Source organism: Chelonia mydas, chromosome 1 (genome assembly GCF_015237465.2).
Source record: "Chelonia mydas isolate rCheMyd1 chromosome 1, rCheMyd1.pri.v2, whole genome shotgun sequence".
NCBI lineage: Eukaryota > Metazoa > Chordata > Testudines > Cheloniidae > Chelonia > Chelonia mydas.
The window spans coordinates 154,563,501-154,583,233 of NC_057849.1; the positions used below are offsets into that span (position 1 = coordinate 154,563,501).

Below are 19,733 nucleotides of genomic sequence, written 5' to 3' on the forward strand. Positions count from 1 at the left end.
TGAAGATAATCCCTAATACCATTCACACAAATAAAGTGAGCAGGATGTGGCCACTTACTGAACAGTCAAAACTTGGGAACTCTAAAGTCTCCTGTGCTGCACCTCCTGTGTCTCATTCCTGTTCTTGCAGACTACTCTGTACAGGACACATTGTAAGGAGAGTGATCACTTTAGATAAGCTATTACCAACAGGAGAGTGGGTTTGTTGGGGGGAGAAAACCTGGATTTGTGCTGGAAATGGCCCACCTTGATTATCATACACATTGTAAGGAGAGTGATCACTTTACATAAGCTATTACCAGCAGGAGAGTGGGGTGGAAGGAGAGAAAACCTTTTGTAGTTGTAATCACCCATTTTTTCATGGTTTGTGTGTATAAAAACGTCTTCTGTATTTTCCACAGTATGCATCCGATGAAGTGAGCTGTAGCTCACGAAAGCTTATGCTCAAATAAATTGGTTAGTCTCTAAGGTGCCACAAGTACTCCTTTTCTTTTGGCAACAAGGAGGAGCTACTCAATAATGAAAAGGCATCACCTGAGCTAAGCACAAGCTGGTTTTCCAGTTGTGGCTCAAATTGACTCTCTGTGGCCTTAATCATTTTTAGCTTCAATATCTGTAAAATGGGGATGATAATGAGGATTAATCACAACACACTACAAGGTAATTAGGCACTGATTATAAAACCCTATATAAATGCTAAATATTGTTGCCCATTTTGCCTGAGCAGTTAACCACTATTTGGGGCTTTGCAGGGTTATTTGTTCAGAGGAAAAATTGTTGAGTGAGGTATATACTTTGGTGCAATCCTGTTTGCTGTAGTCTGTGCTATTCTGTGTAAATTTTAAATTGCCATTTTTCCTCCAACACGATTGGTGCATCATGTGGGTTGACATCTTATTAAACCCCTAGACAAGAACGTGTAATGTTATGAAGAGCTATATGTGCCTTGAAATTCCTTGTTTATCACTGGCTTATTGGGTAGGAGTGGTGCTACTCCTTTTCAGACTGAAGTAGCTGCTGCTACAGGAGTTGGATGTATTCCCCACCATGAGTGGGAGAGGTGAGATCAAATTTAGATTCGATGAAAATGCTACTCCTGCAGGAACAGGGAGCTGCTGGCCTACTATCTCTAAATTACATGTAAAACCTCAGTTACAAGTTCACTGCTTATTTGAATGATTGACATCACAAGGCTACTGTGGCAGCATGCTTGTGTCTTCCTTAGCTTGGGGACTGAGGCCCAGATCCTCAGAGGTATTTAGGTGCCTAACTCACTGAAATCATTGGAAGCTAGGTGTCCAAATATTGTTGAGGGTCTGGCCTGACTCCTTAAAGGGCTTCAACTGGAAGACTCCCTTCAGCAAAGCATTGAACACTCTGGTCCCTGCTGCAGCATATGGTTAAATCCAGTGGGACTACTCACATACTTAAAGTGAAGCATGAGTTTAAGTTCTTCCCTGAGACAGGGCCTGAGTGCTCTGTACCTTTCAGGATCCAACCCTTGTTTGCCCATTAAACACAAAACCACACTTTCTTATTTATTGTTGTGTGAAATGCTGTAAAATAACTTATTCCTACATCTGTGCACTAATATCCCTCTAGGTTCTTCTGATGGCACCCATCACCAGAGTAACAGCAGCTTTCACCAGTGCAGAGCGGGTGTGCGTACGACCCTACTCCTGCAATGGCATCTGTGTGGACAAAGGGGCCTGCCTGAACAAGTCCGGTTGCAGGACTGTGGCATATATCTGTAGCTAGCTCCCTGGAGCGGTAGAAGAAAAAATACTGTAGCCCCATTCCTTCTAGAGTGGATGCTGGTGCTTATCTGATGGGCTAGAGGGACAGACCTAGGATGTGTCCTCGCCCTAGGCAGTCTGAAAGCTGGATGCTGCTGCGTGGGCCCCGCAGACAACCCGGCCAGCTACAGCCTCCCGCAGCGGACTCTCACCCCGCTACCCCCGGCTGAACACGGGCGCAGGAGCGACTCTGCTTTTCTATTGGTGGGGTGTGTCCCCCTCCGCCCCCGGCCCGGCCAATCAGCGCGCGTGCCCTCTCCAAAAGCTGGAGAGGGGACCGACTGGGAGAATTCCCTTCGCACACGCGCGGGGCACCGGCTGCGGGGCCGCGGCTGCTGCGGCGCGGGGCGTCTCATCCACGCGCAGCGGGACTCGGGCTGCTGCCGCGCCTCTCTTCCCGCCAGGCCAGGCAAGTGCAAGCGGCGTGCGGATGGGAGAGGTCGGACGTGGGGTAGCGGGTTGAGGGAGAAGCGGCCTGGGCAGCCCGTGGGCTTCACGTTGGCTGGGGAGATGCGCCGCACTGCCGGGGTTTCGTCGTTGTTGCCTGATCTGCGTGTTCTTTGTGCGGGGTGTGTCTCTTCCCTGCCGCTTTCCGGTTGCATCAGCTTGTGCTGCAGCCGGTAGATGGGGTTGCCAGAGGTCAGGTCACCCAGGTGGCAGTCGTTGCGATGGCGAATGGGTTTAGCTTTCTCCTCTCCCCCCCCCTCCTTTTCCCTCCCTTCTTCGTCTGATTGGGAGACTTCCCGAAAGGGAGCGAAGGTATTCTGTGTGCCCCAGCCCCGCGCCATCGCTATATCCCCCACCCCCACCCCAATAAATACAGGCAATGGTGGAGATTGGAGCCAGCCGCCTCTTCTGCTGGATGGTGTAGGGTGAACGTTGATGCGATGGTCGGAGTTGGGGAACAAAGCTGTCTAGTTCTCCTTACTTTGTCCTTCGGCCTTTAGGAAATTAACGGCGCGAAATAAACTACTTGTGCTGGTTGAAATCTGGAGAATGTTATCCTGGTGGATGAGATTTTGACCAATTGCTATGATGATGAATATGTGTATGAATGTGTGATAGTGTTAGGCTGGCACATAGAGATATCAAGATGCCAAGTTCCAGTCATTTTCTTTTATTCCAAGTCTTGCTGAAATCCTTGGTGCTCATAATATGCTGCCCTAGAAACAGGATCTCCTTTAGGCACCTAGTGCGAACTAGAGTTACAGATAGCTTTTGCAGATGGGATGAGTGGATAGCTTTCTACAGTTACCGTTCAGAGGGTAAATGGTGTTTGATTGGGTTTTGTTCTGGCAAAATTCCAGTGTATTAAATTCTAGTGTTTTTAAGATGGGTAAAGCTAATTAGAACATGATGCAATCTGCTGGACAGTAGAGAAAACATTGTTGGATGGAAAATCCTCTTATCAAGATGATCTCTTGTGAATTAATTTATCAAAAATTTTATTTACTGTATTCATCTCAGTAGTGCTTATCCTGATAAAAGAAGGATAGTAAATATTGTCTTTCCACAGGCCTGTGGAATGTGTATTTTTAAAATGTATTTGGAGGTTACTTTGTTTCCTGGGGTGAGCAGAAAAACAGAAGGTGGTGGGAACTACTCTAGAAATGGATGATTTGCAAGTAATATTGATTGATGGAAGGTTTGTGATGCCCAGGGGTTAACATTTCTGTGGGAGGGCCACCGGAAATGTGACAAAAAGTAGAAATTTGGAGGGAAAGGCTGGGAGTTAACTGCTGGGAAGCCTACATCTGTTATTGAGTGAATCTCCTTTGCCTGTTTGTTAGCGTATAGGTCATGTTTGGCTGCTTTGTTGTGTTAGTGTTCTAGTTTCTCTCCCTGTCCCTTACAGGCTTGGCACTAGTTCTTTGTCTCACCATCCTGGGCTTCCCTCTGCCAAAAACACGAGGGCTCTTACATGTACTTCTTACAACACTTATGTAGCTTGTTAAGGCTGGGGAATGTTTTGTGTGTTTTATACAACCCCCAGTACAGTGGGGACCTGAATATGATTGGGGCCTCTGAGAGCTACACCAGTAAAAATGATTATTCTAATACCAATAAAACATTATTGAATTGACCAGTAATAGATCTGATTCCCCCCCCCCTTTTTTTAAATAAATACAGTCCCTCATTTTTTCTGTATATCCCATATCTTTCTAAGGGCTTGGTCCTGCAAGGTGCTGAGCATGCTGGCCATAATCCAATGAAGTAACTAGCTATGTGGTCCACTTTTAAATAAGTAATTGTCCTATTTATGTCAATGGGACTCTGGTGAATTGGAATCAGAGTACTCCGCACCATGCAGGACTGAGCACTCAATAAGGGGAAGGAAATTCCAGAGTAGTGAGGGGAGTGAAACAAGAGCCTGGAGACCTCATATATAATGAGAATAAAATGGGGGAGGGGTAAAATGGAGGGAGAGAAATTGGGATGGAGAAACAAGCACGTGCTGCTGGGTGAAAGCGTTTTTTATAAAACTCAGAGTTGCTTAGTCTAGTAATTCTGGGAATAAGAAACCCCACTGTGCACAAAGTTTAATGAGATCATTGCATACTGTTGCCTGAACAAGTTTTATATGCTTTGATCCAAATGCTTGGGGGATTTGGTTACCACAGTTCTACCTTATTGAGTGTGACTCAGCAACTCTTAAGTCTGTAATTTACCACATGCCATTGTGTGTGGGGTTGGAAAAGGAGGCATGTAACTCATTGCTTCTGTTTCAGTCACCTTGGTGATGCAACAGCACTGCTGTAAAAATAAAAAGCCAAAATCCTGCTTTTTTTTTTGTTTTAATATGGGTTTGAAGGTGGTACAGTGGATTTGTCATGATGTAGCTCTGCTTTTTGGCAAGCTTGCTTCAGTGTTGTCTCTCTGCCAAGGTATAAGCTCTGTTATGCTTAGCACATTAAGGAAATGTATGTTAAAATTCTAACTTGAGGGTGTTACTCAGTGTTTAGTAGCGCCTGACAATTTTAATTCCTTGAGGTGTTAGATTACAAGAAATGTCTCTACACCACATAACTTGTACGGGGAGCCTCTAAAAATGTTTTGCTTTGATTTTTAAAGAACAGTGCTGCTGAGTTAGCTTAATTTTTTGGCTAGTCCACTCATTACTGCTAATCTAAACTGTTTTCATGAGAAGCATTATGACATTTCTCTGTATTTGCATCAAGCTTGTATTGTGTCTGAGGCTTTGACTTTATGCAAACTTAAACTTGTTTACCTAAAAGTCTGGTTGTTCTGGGTTTTGGTTGGTTGGTGTTTTTTTTGCGGGGGGTGGGGTTTTTAAAAATTGATTTAGTTAAACTGATGCAACTTTATGTGGATACACTTAATTTCATTTTTAAACCTGGAGAACCAGGTATAAACAGATATACATATCCAACGAGGGGTTTTCACTGGTTTAACTAAAGGTGTGATTTAGTTACAACTAGCTCAAGTTTGTGTACAGACTAGGTCTGAGAGTGCCTTACTCTTTTAGTCTCTCTACAAGAAACAGGTAATCCAGAACTGCTAACTTCACCTCTGTTCAGTAGGGACAGGTGCCCCTTTCCACCAGCATTCATTACAGATATTGCCCAAGTAAGAGATGTAGTACAGGACTGTGGAACAGCAGCTGTTTAGTGAATTGCATGGGGAACTAGGAATTGAGATCAGAATTCCATTTCCTGCTCTCTGTAATCTTGGGTGAGTCACTTAATCTTTTCTGTGCCTCCATTTCCCTACTTGTATAATGGAAGGAATAATACTTCCCGCCCTATGCTCTGTCAAGTACTCTGAGAGCTATACATTAGGAGCATTATAGAAGTGCAGAGTATCTCTACATATTTATGCCCTGGGGAGGAAAGGTCAGATCTGCTTTTAGTATAAACAAAAGTAGTCCACTTCAATACAGAATTGAATAATGAAAGTTACCGTCTCCAGATTAGGGACAGAAACTTTCCAGTCTCTTATCTCTAATGCTCTCATGCTTTGATATTTGTACAGGAGTAGGGTTGCCAATTTTGGTTGAACGTATTCCTGGAGGTTTCATCAAATGACAGTCTTTAATTAAAAAGATTAATCTTTAATTCTCGAAGACTCCCATACAATCCAGGAGGTTTGGCAACCCTATACAGGAGTCTTGTTATGCAGAAAATCTGTTGGACTCTGTGTGTGTGTTTTAAAAAAAAAAAAAAAACAGGTCAGCAAGGTGATTTGACACACTCTCAAATTTCATGAGAAGTCCTGGTACTCAGTACACCAGTGTCTCTAGCTCCAGATCTGTATGCAGGCAGTCCTCTTTTCTGTGTGAAGTGTTAACCTGGGACATTTTGCTGAACTTGCTCTGGGTAGTCTGATACCCAATGTTCACCATTACTTTGCCATCAACCCTAGTTTTAACATCCTGGTAACGTTAAAGGGGCAGGGGAAAAAGATAGGTTTTTATTTCAAGCCACAGGGGAGGACTTGGATATATCAGTTCAGCACTGAGGAAGAATGATATTGATGCAGAGAAACAGCTGTGCATTCATCTTCATCTATAGGAGAAGACTATTGCGAGAGAATTGGACTGAACAGCTTTGAACCGCAAAAGCCCCTCTGTACCTCTCTTGAGATTTACCTCTTCCACAGAGCCATAGTGTAATTCAGGTAGGCCCCACTCCAGCAAAGCACATGAGTAGACCCTTTGGCTTCAATTGGACTACTTGTTTAAGATTAAGCATATGCTGAGTCATGGCCCTAGAGTCCTTCCTGAGTTTGCCTCTTGTGGGTGTTTATAAGTCACCAAATGCTGCAATATCTGAGTACCAGAAAGTTTAGAAGATTCTTGGAAAACCACAGTTAAACATTAGTTTAATGAGACTTCAGATTTCTCTGCTTTCCCACTTTGCTACCCGCAGTACAGGCAGGTCATCTTTTCTGTGTCAAGAGGCACAGATTGGCTGTTGCCTGGGATGTAACAGGACAGTTTCTTCTAGTCTCTGGGAGAAGGGTGCATTCTTAACCAGAGCACTCTTCTCTGTGCTTTGTTTCTAGAATGTGACTTTCAAAAGCACTCTATGTTGGCCTAACTCTGCTCCCATTGAAGTCAATTGAAGTTTTCTCATTGACTTCAGTGAGAGCAGAGTAAGGCCAGCTCTGAGTGCTTTTGAGAATCCCACCCCAACGAGTAAAGGGATTAAGAAATGCAGTGTGTATCAGCAGTACGTGTACCTGCCTCTGAAGGCCTTGCTATATGATCTGACTCAGATGTTTGGGGCCACTAGATACTGACATCAAACTGTTCTTTCCATCTTCCACCTCTTTCTGTAGCAAACTCAAGTCAAGAACTAGGATAAATGGTAGAGAAATATAGTCCCATTCTCCAGACAAGGCACGATGGAGTCCTGCACCCTACTTTCTACTTAGCATTCAGCCCGCAGATAGCCATCAGATCTCACTCATAAACCTGTTTGGTTGTGTTTTGTTTTTGGACAACTTAACTTCAGCTTCAGGTGCGATGTTAGATCCCATGTGGGAACTTTATTTTATTTTTTTATTTTGTGGATGTTTAACGCGCACACGCTACGTCAGATAAATAGCCTTGGAAATGGACTTCTTGTACAATGGGGGGGAAGTACAGTGCAGACAGTGTCAGGAACAGTTTCCTAGTCTGGTCTTGAACCCTGTTCTGTAGGGACCTACCCTAGGGACAGAAAGGCATTTGAGTTTTCATTCAGTCTGAACTCCCCATGGGGGTGCCAGTTGGGATGTGGATGGTTGTCACACTGGTGATCTCAGTCCAGATCCCAGTGATCACAGAGTGACAACTTTTAGCCACTGCTGGCGTAGTTGGGACTCAAACTGGTGCCCTTGAGATCTCTCCAGCAATCTATTGAGCCACTCCAGTGGCCTGACTGGCACTGATATGGAAAGCAAAGTTCAGAGCAGGCTGCTAGCTGAAGAAAATTCCAAGTAAAGGAGTGAGCAGAAGATCTGTTTTTAAAAATGTTCTCCATCTCCCCAAGTTTAAAGGGCTGGATACGATGAATGAAGAGAGTGCACTTACTCTAGAAAGCGGTGAATACAGATATGGGACTAAATGCTTTTCTACTGTTTTTATGTTTTTACACGTTTCTATAAAATGGCTTTCTAGTTTCTGGTTTTGTGTACTTTGGTGTGTAATGGAAAAGATTGGATGGGCTTTTTTTAGTTACCTTTGATTCAATCAAACTGGTAAGGGGGTGTAATTTTTTTTACATAACTCCCTGCGTCAGCCTATATGTCTGTGTCTCAGTGGGGATTTACCCCAAAAGAGGGAAGTGTTGCTGATGCTTCTGACCTTCTTCTGGGTTTTCTGCTGGAGGAGGAGCATGAAGTTGCACTCAAATTTCCCCAGCAGAGGCTGCTGTGGGGGCGCACTAAATCAGTGTATTCCCTTGCTGCCCTGTCCATGCCTCTCCCTTGCCAGTCCTGCCAACTATTCATTGGTGCCCGGGTGGAACTGCAGCTTTCCACTCCTGTAACTTTGCCTCCTCCTTGCCCACATTCTCAAAATACTCCCCACTATCAAGGGGCCTCTGTTGGCACAGAAGCTAATATAGCCCTGGGATGAATTTGGGCAAGAGGACCTAAAGCTGTCCTACCCTATGTTTTGCTGAATTTGTATGTCAGAATTAGCCTTGAGCCAGTCTGAGTGTAAATTCAGTGTCTTGCTGGTATATAGAGTGCAGGATTATTAACATAATTGATGATGCTTATAAGGAACTGATCCCAATTTTTGGTTTTTCTGGGTAAAGAGTACAAACCAAGCTCGACTCTTAATCCCATAGGATGTTTATACATCACAGCAAGCCTGACTACTGCTGGTTAATGTTCTTCCATATCCATTGGGGACTAGATAAAGAAGTTGTTCCCTTTTTAGCATAAAGGGCTGTCCACAATCTCTTAGGTTGTCACCCTAGAAAAGTTGATTCTCAGAGCACTAGATGGCTCGGCAGTAATAGAGGCTGATTCTCTTTTATGGCGATCAAGGCCTCTGTGTCCGTGTGTGGACTTTGTGGTAGCACATAGATATCGGGTGCTTTTTTTTAAAGAAACATGCACTAACTTTTTAGAACCAGGTATTTAAATCCTTAGGATTTTTTTGTGTCCTTGCTGAGTACAACACCACATTCTTTTTGTGTGCAGGGTCTTTTTAGAAACAATATTATGTTCCAGGATAAAAAAATTGGCAGCTATGATTAATTCTACCTTGGTATGCTTCCTCTTTTAAAAAAAAAAAAAATGTTGTCCCATCTTTAAACGTTATTTAAAACTCAATCTTTAAAATGGCTTCCTCTGTCTTTATAGCTTGAATGTGGGGGAGAAGCTCAAAATTTGGCTGTTCCCAGCAAATATAGCTCTCCCTACAGAACTTTTGTTACAACTGGTTTAAAAAGAGAGACCGCCCTGCTGACAACACCGGGCTACTGGTGGTAGATGTGTGGCGTCTACCGATCAGTAGTACAGTGAGGAAATGAAGCAGAGGTTTCTGGTTCTTTAGCAAAGGAGATGATGGGAGTTCATAGGTGTATCTGATGTGTCTAGAGAGGAAGTGTACATCTAATGGTAGGTAAGTAGGTATTGTGAGGGGGGAATATAAGAGGAAGGAGATAATGGATATCTCCATGTATAGGGGGTGTCTCTGAGAGAATGGGCTTCCTTTCAACCAGGGGTGCTGGACCGATTTTTACAGTGGGGGTGCCGAGAGCCATTGAACCAAACTAAATCCTGTAAATTAAGGAAACCACTTCAACCCAAGAGGTGCGACAACACCCCCAGCACCTCTAGTTCCAGCACCTGGGCTCACAACCCTGTTTCAATGGGGGCAGCAGGCTGCAAATATACTTTTTCTCCAGCACATAGACACAAACTGTTTCTTTGCTGTTTGTTGCTACAATATACAACCTTTCTGTTCTTTACCCACTGCAGCCAGCCAAATGGCACTTTTCAAAGATGGCATTACTTGTTTCTATATTGTACACACAGAGAAAGTTGTTCTTTCTCTTTAAGAAGAGTCTTTCAAAACATTTTTTTTCTCATTTTTTGTTTTAGGAGAACAAACTGTATTGGAGACCCCTGAAGCAAGAAGTTTAAGGCATTGGTGGTAAGTTTCAGGTTCATAATTGACCCTCTTACAGAAGCACGTAGTATCACTAATAAAGTAACCAAATCCCTTCCTGTTGGGCAAACTCTCACTGCCTTCCTCCTTGTTTGAATATAACAAAGGTACTGGCTGTTCCAGAACTCAGTGTTCTCACTGTGTGTGCTTTGCAAACATACATATCAACTATAAATTCTGTAGACACATAATCTTGTGTATGTACATAGAGGCCAACTGTTTCATCAATTATATGTATATCTGCATGTGCCTCAGAGGAAGTCCTAAAACCTCTAGAATAAGTTTATTATACTAAAACTATCATGATATTGTGGATTGGTATATCAGGACTTCGTATGAATATAACAACATGCTGAGTCCCACTGGGTAGCTGGAAATGTCCAGTTTCCCGGTGATATAAAATTCCAGTTTTTAACCCCTTATGGCTGTCAAATATCAGACTTCATACTGGTACTTACTGCTTGTCTAGGACTAAACATGGCCTGTCTTAGGTTTAGGTATGTGCTGTCTTTTTAATTTTTTGTTTTGTGGAGGGCGGGAAAGGGAAATTAAAAACATTTCTCGAAGTGTGGTTTTGTTTTGGGGGAGCGGAGAGGAGAGAAGAGGGGGGTTAATGGTGACTGTTTAAAACTGCTTAAATGCTTGGAGTGTAAGAATCCGCTCCAGGGAGATGGATTAGTGGGCCGAAGCCATGTTTTCATCAGTGGTGCATGATCAATAACATTCAGAATAACATTTTAGAATCATCACACGGTTCCACTGTCTCGTGGTTCTCCAGTTTATTAAATGAATATCCCCTCCAGATACATGGCGTGTGTCTGTTTATATTATAGTGGCACTGAGGGACCCTGATCAGGATTGCAGCTCCATTGTGCTTAGGTGCTGTACAACCGTGAAAGTAGTTGTAAAAATATTAAGAAAAAGCACAGACACTTTCAAAGACTTAAGCCAGATACTTTTTCTAGCTGCCAAACGTACAACTATGAAGACATGGGGACAAGTCCCAATCATGTCGTAATAAACAGTTGGCTGGACTTTGAGAAATTAACTTTATATATGCTTAGACTAGCTTATAAAGCATGGAGTTCCTTTTTGGATTTTGCCTTCTAACACCGGAGACATTCATTTTGATACACGCAGGCAGTACTAGCTTACAACTGAGAAGAACTCTCAACAGATCTCTTCCATACCATACTTGGGCTTGTTTGCTCCTTTCCCCTGGGAGGGGCCAAAGGGGGAGCATTTCTGCTAGCTTTTGCTTTTCCTTGGGGAGTTTTCTCCAGATTGCTCCATTGGAGGAGAAGTTTGTAGGGCTGCTCAGTGCTGTGCTTCTCCGAACACCTACGTTTGGTAGCCCCATCAGTACTTTCAGCAGGACTGCAGCTTCTCCTTAAGGCCACTGAGCTAAGGAACTACAAACAGAAAATATCTGTCTTCCCCTGCTCTCATTGCTTGGGCCTGCTCTTCCCTGCAGTTTGGTGGGCGTAAGCGACTTGCATCATCCTAGTTGTGCATATACACCTCTACCCTGATATAACACATGCTCTGGGGGGTGGGGCTGCTTTAATAACAGAAGTGCTCGAGACCAATACAAGTTCGATATAACGCGGTTTCACCTATAACATGGTAAGATTTTTTTGGCTCCCGAAGACCGCGTTATATCGGGGTAGAGGTGCATTTACACTAAAATTTGTCTCGTGCCAACGTAAGCAGCTTGTTACAGCAACACAATAACTGTATGTCCACCTTTGTTGGATATAAATAAGGGGAAACACATGAAAAATAAGGGATAACACTTCATTTTAAGCAACATTTTAGAGAAATTTTTCCCTTAGTATGTTGTGTATTTGTTTTCCTCGGGTGTTCATTTCTATTGCCCTCAGGTATACAATGCAATTATCACAAGCTGCAATTTTAAGGTTTAAAATGGTAATTATCAGTTTTAATACATTTCAATACATCGGTTTTAAAATCAATTAATAAAACTGTGTACATGTGCAATTGAAATTAAAGTTAATTTGAAGCTTAATATTGCAGAAACCAGCTAAATATTGATTCTGTTAATCTGTCCAGATCTGTTTACACGAGGAAAATAATCTTTTCACTGCTACATTTGAGATAGGAATGGACATAATAAATTCCACAAGTTTTAAGAAATTGGGATAAGGAGGAGCTGGCTACTATGTTTTAAAGCTTAACTTTTCCCCTGCACACAGTACTCTCTGAACCTTCTTTGCAATAAAACATCTTCATGCTCGTATGTGGCCAGCATTTGCTGTTTACTTAGAATTCTGGAAAGGGAAAGGTTCATTAATGGCTTTCTCAATTCTTCCTGGCATCTCCTTACCTGTGTTACAAGTGCAAAAACAAAGCCCTGCCAAGGGAGCGGGGTGGGAGTGGGGGGACACTGGTGAATATTTATCCTGTTTAACAGGCAAAGTCTCAAAGAAGAAGTCGTATCCATGATTTTTATTTCAGATGTGCAATTCATTGCAGTCTTAGGACAACACAAAAGGAAAACCTATATTTAGCTTGTGGTTACTTGTTAAAAAGCTAAGTTTCTTCAGGCTGAATTCTACACTGAAAACAAGGTTTAACCAACAGTTACATTGCTTAGTGCTGCTCCAAAGATTTGATTTGGCCTTCCCTTACCCATGTGACAAATCAATGACATAAGGGAGTCAAGGGATGGGATGGTCACCCTAACAATAACACCACCTCCCTGTGTGGTGTAGAGCTGTGCAGAGCAAGGGTAGTGGCTGTGTTTTTGTGTTGACTCTGGGTCCTCCAGCAACTGTACCACAATACCGCTGTTCCTGCAAGAGTGGTTGTTCTAGTCAGTTTTGAATTCCATTGCCCAGGGGTCATAGAAACCCAAAACCTGCCCCTTTAGGTTTTTGAAATGCTGTTTCCTGATGGCCTGTGCCAATTGTGCAGGGGGATGCTGAAACAGGGACGAGCAGCAGGGTCCCATGAAAGCAAATTGTCATGGTTTCCAGAAGGCCAGGGAGGGCAGCAACAAATCTGGTGTGGTCATGCAGCCCAGCTGCTTCTACAGTGACCTGCATGCCATACCTGGCAGCGACCCCACCAGCACCCTGCAGACCACTATGGTCACTTTGCAGGAGCCCAAGGTGAAGACTCCTGCCAGCAGGAGGAGGAGGTGGATGCGTGGGGACATAAAGACGTGACAGTGGACTCAAAGCATGCTGCAAGCCAGGAATTGTCTGAAACTTGGCTGGAGTTGAGCCAGCCCCTCCACACAAGCGTGGATGAACCTGCTGGTGAAGGGGAAGGGAGTTTGGTAAGTGCCTACATGCGTTTTTCCTTTTTTGTTTTCACTTCTTTGCTTTTCACTTCCCAAAACGTCACCTCCCTCCCTCTCTGCCCTTCTTCCCCATTTAGAAATGGCATCCATTCCATCCGCAACCTCAAAACAGAGGCACTCCCTTTTGAAGGCTGTCTTCCCTAATGTAATGGGAATAGGGAGTAAATTCAAAAACACCATTATGGCTGTCGGATAACACCGTCCCCTTCAGATCAATGTCCTGTGCTTGGGTAGCAGTGGAACAAACAGATAGTTGCCATCTGCTTTTCAGTCCTTTGGCTTGTTGAGCTAGGCAGGGAGCCAGGGCAGAGTACTTTATCTGTGTAGGGTTGTCCGTTTTAGTTTCTTGAGAGATCTCCATGAAACGTACATGGAGATACTTTACAGTCCTTTCCCAAAGATTTCTAGGGATGGCAGCCTGGTTTCTTCTACTGTGATAGGAGACTTTCCATGCCACTCCTGTGGTGAGTACTGCAATGGTGCCAGGTAACAACAGGCTTGGAGCCCATGGGTGGCTTTGGGATGCTGCCAGCAGCTGGGTTCTCTGCCTTTGTGCCTCATGAGTTAATATCAGCCCGGATCGCTGTGGCCTGTGGAAAATATTGCCAGCACTCTCAGCACTTTCCTTATACCCATACCCAGGTAGGGGAGCCCAACATTTATAGCTTCCACGGTCCTCTTTTCTCCCTCCCCCGCCACTAGGCCATACTGACTATGGTTTGAGCTGCAGAATGGTGCTGTAGTGATCAACTCCAAAGCTGAAGTGCCAATTAGCATTTCTAAAGGTATTTATGGGAGTAAGGGAAAGGAATTCTGACACGTCTTTTCCTTTCCATGGCGGTTGCAAATCTAATGGTGCATTTGTCTGTTTTAATCAACAGCATGTCTGTTTTAATCAGGGGCCTTGAGGGTTGCCCCTCTGCACCTGCTGAACATCTGACCCTCAACAGGAGGAGCAAGAAGAGGACTGGGAGGATCTGTTCTGCAAGATTCTTCAATCCTCTATGGCCTCAGACTGTGAATGCAGGACTTGGAGAGGACCCATAACCATGGAAAAGGTCTGGGAATGGAGAGAGTGACTATTGCAGGAGAAGCAAAAGGACCAAGAGGCACACTGGAAAATGCACCAGGATATAATGGGATTACTCAAGCAACAAACAATGTTGCAGAGCATTACTCACCTTCGTGTCCAAAGATCCTGAACTCAGCAGTCTTTCCAGTCCTTGGAGAACTCCATGGTCACTGCTCCCACAACCCCAACACACAGGTGGCAGCATGGTGTACCTCCATACCCCTACAACTCCACAGCACAGGGGACAGCAAAGAGAGCAATAGCTACACGTACACCAAGCTGTGAAAACTTGTGAAAATAGTCCGTTATTAGGTTTTACATACATGGACATGAATGTTTGCTTTTTAATTCTATTTTTACTGGAGGTTTAAAATACGGTTCACCCAGTTAGTGTTGATAAAAGGTTTTTAATCTTGTGTTTATTTGTTCTTTGATTTTGTTGCCTGTTTCTTTGCTGAATTTTTGGAAACTCAGTATCTTGCTTAGCCTATCCCCCACATTACAGAATACATAGCAGGAGGTGAAAACCCACCCATACTAAGTAAAAGCAAATAAGTACACATGAGACACACATTATAAGCAACATAACACTACTGTGGCTGACTGTTAAATGCTGGCTTTGAAGACCATTTTCTCAAGTGCATTGTCTCAACATAACACTACTGTGGCTGCATGTGGCCCTAGGGGGTTTTCCTGCAGCCATGACCGCCTTCTGGGCAGAGATGGGGGAGGGGCAAATCAGTGGCTCCTCCCTGCAGTGTCCAGGGGCGGGCTTCCACCATGGGAGTCTGGGGGTGGGCTTCAGGTCTTCCCCTCCTCCTAGCTTCAGTCACGGGGCTGGTCTTATCTAGTGCTGTGGTCAAGAGGCCAGGAACAGGGTGAGCCTGGGATGTGAGGCTATGGAAGGGAGCTCAGGGCAATGGGAGGGGGAAGCAGCGGGGGCCAGGAGATGCAGTGAGGACCAGGTGGATCTGTGGGGACCAGGGGCACCAACACGCAACTGTATCTTTTTATTATTGTCTGCAAAAACAAGACCCTACATAAATAAATTACAATAATTTGGACATTTCTAACACAGGTGAATTGTACCTCCTGTATTAGCAACACTTGTGAGAACTGTGCTGAGCTGTGCAGGGTCCATGCTTCTGCCAGAGATATGGTAGAGCCTAAAAAGCGGTGTGAGGGGCTGTGGAGTTTTTAAAAAGGCACAACATCTATGGGATAGAGAAAGTGGGAACTGGATCCCTGGGTGAATTGCTGGTATCTCACAAAGCATTGAGCTGGAAAGTAGCATGGGATCTACTAAGATACCTACACATGGTGCAACACATTCTACATTGACACAAGCACTTGTGGTGTAGCTCTGATGCAAGCAACTGCTCAGCCATGTGCCTGAGCGGCAGACAAGTCAGCAGCTGTATGCTGACATAACTTGAGTCAACCAACCTTCGGTGCATAGACTTGGTCTGGATCCAAGTGAGCATTGAGCAGCTGGGCTGGGGGAGGAAGAGACAGGTGTAGCCAGCTGCCCCAATACCCAATCAGTAAGGGCAGTGTGGCAGTATCCTGGCAAGCAGTAATATAAGAGGGCTTCATTTGTTCTCCCATATTTGGGAATCTTTCAACCGCTGTTTAACAGAATTTACAGATTTATCTGATATCCCTACCACACAACTGTTACTAATCCTGTTTAACAGTCCTGTCCACTTTGTTTTGCAGTATCTTATGCCCAGTATAGAAGGCTTAATGGTGGGATATTTTAACCCCTGTGCTCTGAAGCACAGGAGAAAGATTTTACTTTGACAAATAGTGAATAGTAATAAGATTCCTGGAGGGGGATCAAATTTCTCTTGGATTAAATCTATGCTTAGGAACATGGCAAACTGGGAGGCTTCTATTTTAAGCTAAAGTCCCAAAGAGTTACAATGAGTTTCTGAGAAATGAAGTGGAAGAGCTTTTAATCTTGGGCATAATATCAGCAGAAAATTGGGCAACCTTGTTAAAGTCTAAAATCCATTTAAATTGTAAACAAAATAAAATAAATGCAGCAGAGCATATCTGAACAGCTGTGCGTGTGTTGTGCCTCATAGCAGCTACTATTTGTCTAGCATAATTGGTTTACATTTTTTGAAAGGGCCAAATTCTGCCCTGCCTTGAAATCAGTGGGGCTTTATGGTTTGTCAGGACATAATTTGGCCTAAATGTAGGATTAGAATATCTTTTTCGTGACTGGAAAAAATGTGTTCATGTGCACAGATATTTTAGTTTCAGGATGCGTATCCTGTCGGCCTGCACTTCACACATGCTGAGAGGTGTTCATGAAAGTGAGGGGATAAAGCCAGGCATAGCTGTTGTCAACCTTTCCTGCACTGCTCTGCCAGTGAGGTCCTGGTCGAGGCGCATCACCCTCTCTCCCAAGGCCAGGGCCTCTGCAGAGCAGAGCCTGCAGTGGTTTTGACACCAATAAACACACTGGCCAAAATTTTCTAAGTGACTAATAGGCTTTGGGTGGCCAATTTGAGACCCCTTAAAGGAACTGTTTTCGAAGGTGGGCGCTCAGCACTTCGGAAAATCTCAAGCCCTTTCAAGGTGTCTCAAGATGGGCACCAAAAAATAACTAACTAGTCACTTTTTAAAATCTTGGCCAGTCACTGATGTGCGAGTGACTTTATCTGGGGTTTGAGCCTGTCTTTGTAGAAGTGAAAAATGAGTCTGCGTCAGAGAATGCCCCACGAAGCTTTTGTTTTGCTTGCTGCCAGTATTCTGCCACTGCAGATGGCTAATGCCTTATGGCCTAATGCACAAATGAAGTAAAGACAAATAAACCTGAAGAGCTTATTGACTAATTGATTCTTCTGAATCATTTACCTTCTATCCTCAATACCCTAATACAGATGCACACCCTAGAATCCACTGACCGATGTTATCTTTATAGGTTTATCCTGGGCAGAGAGATTTGGGCATGGGTCTAGAGGGAAATAATGGTGATAAAATGAAGAAGAGTGCTTTGATCCAAATTAGGTTTAGGATGGTGTTCAAATTCGAAGCTGAATCAGGGCCACGGTTTAGATTTGCTGGGTCCAAAGTTTCATAGGATTAGCTGCTGTTGTGAGATTCCTGCCATTGTGAGATGCAGTGTCACAGGAATGGCTTTCTCAAGCCATTCTGATCTGGAACCAAAATCATAACACAGAGAAATCTGGATCTGGCACTTGGGATCTCAGATTCTCTTCACCCTCCGGAAATTTTAAAGAGGTTTGAGGGTCTGGTTTCAGCATATCTCTAGAAAATAGCTTCCAGAGCAAAAGGCAAACCTGTTATGCCCATCAAATGTAGTGGGTTTATAATCCTTTTAAAATTGATATGTTCAAGCAATGGGATTTCTTATGTCCCTTCCCATGAAAATGCATTTGGAAAAGACATGGGTTCAGCTATGCTACCCTACCCAAAAAAGTTACGTCACTGTGGGGGGTTTTGTAGACACATGACCTAAAATAAGACCTGTTAACCATCTGCATAGAATTGACTCCATATTCCCTATTGGTGAGAGTGACTCTCACAGGAAATCTAGTCTGAAATAAACCTTCATAAAACTGGCCCTGCGAGCCTGCTGCTCTTTCCTGTGGAGCTTGGTCTTGGAAGCAATTCAGCTCCAGGCTTTATTTTTCTTTGTGGCTTTTGTTAAAGTTTCTCCCCACGTCCAGGTTAGTTTCCCTCATTGCCTTGCTCCAGAGAGGGCGGATACCTACTCCCCTGCCCTCCCCAGAGGGAGAGTTTTCAGGGGTGTTTCTGGGTTTTTGCCAGACCAGTAGTTCTATGGCAGCTCTCTCTCACTTTCACCCACTCATTGAGGATCTCTCCTGCCTAGAAGTGAAACAAACTGCCTCTCTAACACAACCATTCCCTACCCGCTTCTCCTCTGCCTACAACATAGCCACATTATCTGGTTAGGAGGATAAATGCAGGTCTGTCTAGAGTCAGTCAGCACTGCTCTCTGATCATCCAGGGGGTATATACCTGCCAGCCATCTGCTTAGGATGGGGAGATGGTAGCTCTTTGGGGTAGAAAGTGGTGGTGGCTTGTTTTTTGTTGGGGGGAAACTCCACTGCTTGATCAGTCTTGTCTCTTGATCTTTGAGACCGCCTGCTGTAAACTGTGGGCAACTTCTAATTAATACCAGTCTGTCTTCACGGCGTTGTCATAGCACAGGATGTGGTCACACATTTTGCTCTCAGAGCTGCACCAAAGCCAAGCCCAACTTCCCATTTCAGTTATCAGCCCTTCATAGCTTGAACCAGGATCATAACACTTACTGTTGTCACGGTGCTGCACAAACCCGTACCCGCCCTTAAAAGACCCTTGTATGTTGTTGTTTTCATATATAGGGAAACTAAGGCTGGAAGATCGCTCATGTAGTTGCTCTGTGCTGATGGGAGTGAGCTCTCCCATTGACATACAACCACCTCCACGAGGGGCAGTGGTTATGTCGGAGGGGGACGGTCTCCCACTGACATAATGCTGTGCACACTGCCGCTTAACCCAGCAAAACTTACGTCGCTCAGAGGGGTTTGCTGTTCACGCCCCCGAGCGACATAAGTTTTGCCAACATACGTCCTAGGGTAGATATAGCCTAAGCCTCTGATGCTAAGTGATTTGCCCAAGCTCACCATAGAGAGTTAGCAGCAGAGCCGTTATTAGGTCTCAGAAGTTCCTGGCTCCAGCTGCATGTTTAGACGGCTAGGCTATGCCGTCTGCCTGGAACTTGATACTAGAACAGTGTGAGTCTGAGCCCCTCCTCTAATGGGGAAAGCAGAAGATTCCAGAAGACTTCAGCTTTGTGTGTCATAATGAAGGCAAGACAGTAGCAGTATGTTGTGTAAGCCTACATTGCTCTTATGTTCGGTTGCTTTCATAATAATCTGTAACATCATGACACAGCAGGGTTTAAAGTAGTCTGCTGCATATGTTAAGTGGCTTTGAGGTAATCCTTTTGCTTCTGAGGAAGCTCAAAGTGAGTCTCAATGGCGGGTTCTTTCCTTTTCAAAGACACAATGCCTTCAGTTCCTCCAGAAGCAGAGATGGACACCAGTTCCTGCTCTCACTTCTCTGCTAAATGCCTGCTGAACGGAGGGCTGGAGAAGGAGCCCTGTAACATCAGTGAGGAGAGAGAGTGGATCCGACCTGACACCCCTAGCAAATGTACCTGGGAGCTGGGGAAACCCCCCTCTGAATCCCCTCATTATCACCCCACTTTGTAAGTGATACCTTTCTTTCCTTGTTGCCTTTCAGTGTTAACCAAGACTTTGTCCCTTCAAAGCACTGCATGGGCTTAACTAAAGGTGTGAATTTTTTTAGTTGTATTAGTTAAATTGGCATGATTTTGCATATGGACACTTTTGTATCCAA

General features: G+C 44.2%; 1 protein-coding gene across 8 annotated transcripts in view; it reads left to right on the top strand.

Moving 5' to 3' along the window:
• Positions 1–907: 907 nt before the first annotated feature.
• The window catches only part of LOC102932224 (cystathionine beta-synthase), a 49,381-nt gene continuing 30,555 nt past the window's right edge, over positions 908–19,733 (top strand). For 3 of the 8 annotated variants that reach the window (XM_037903166.2, XM_043538126.1, XM_043538129.1), the window contains exons 1-3: positions 908–2,205; positions 9,861–9,912; positions 19,374–19,581. In XM_037903166.2, the coding sequence (XP_037759094.1) occupies positions 19,379–19,581 (203 nt within the window). In that variant the 5' untranslated portion in view covers positions 908–2,205; positions 9,861–9,912; positions 19,374–19,378. Of the gene's footprint in view, positions 2,206–9,182; positions 9,375–9,860; positions 9,913–19,372; positions 19,582–19,733 lie in introns of those variants that run through there. The other 5 variants (XM_037903173.2, XM_037903179.2, XM_043538128.1 and 2 more) reach the window with 5 other exon arrangements.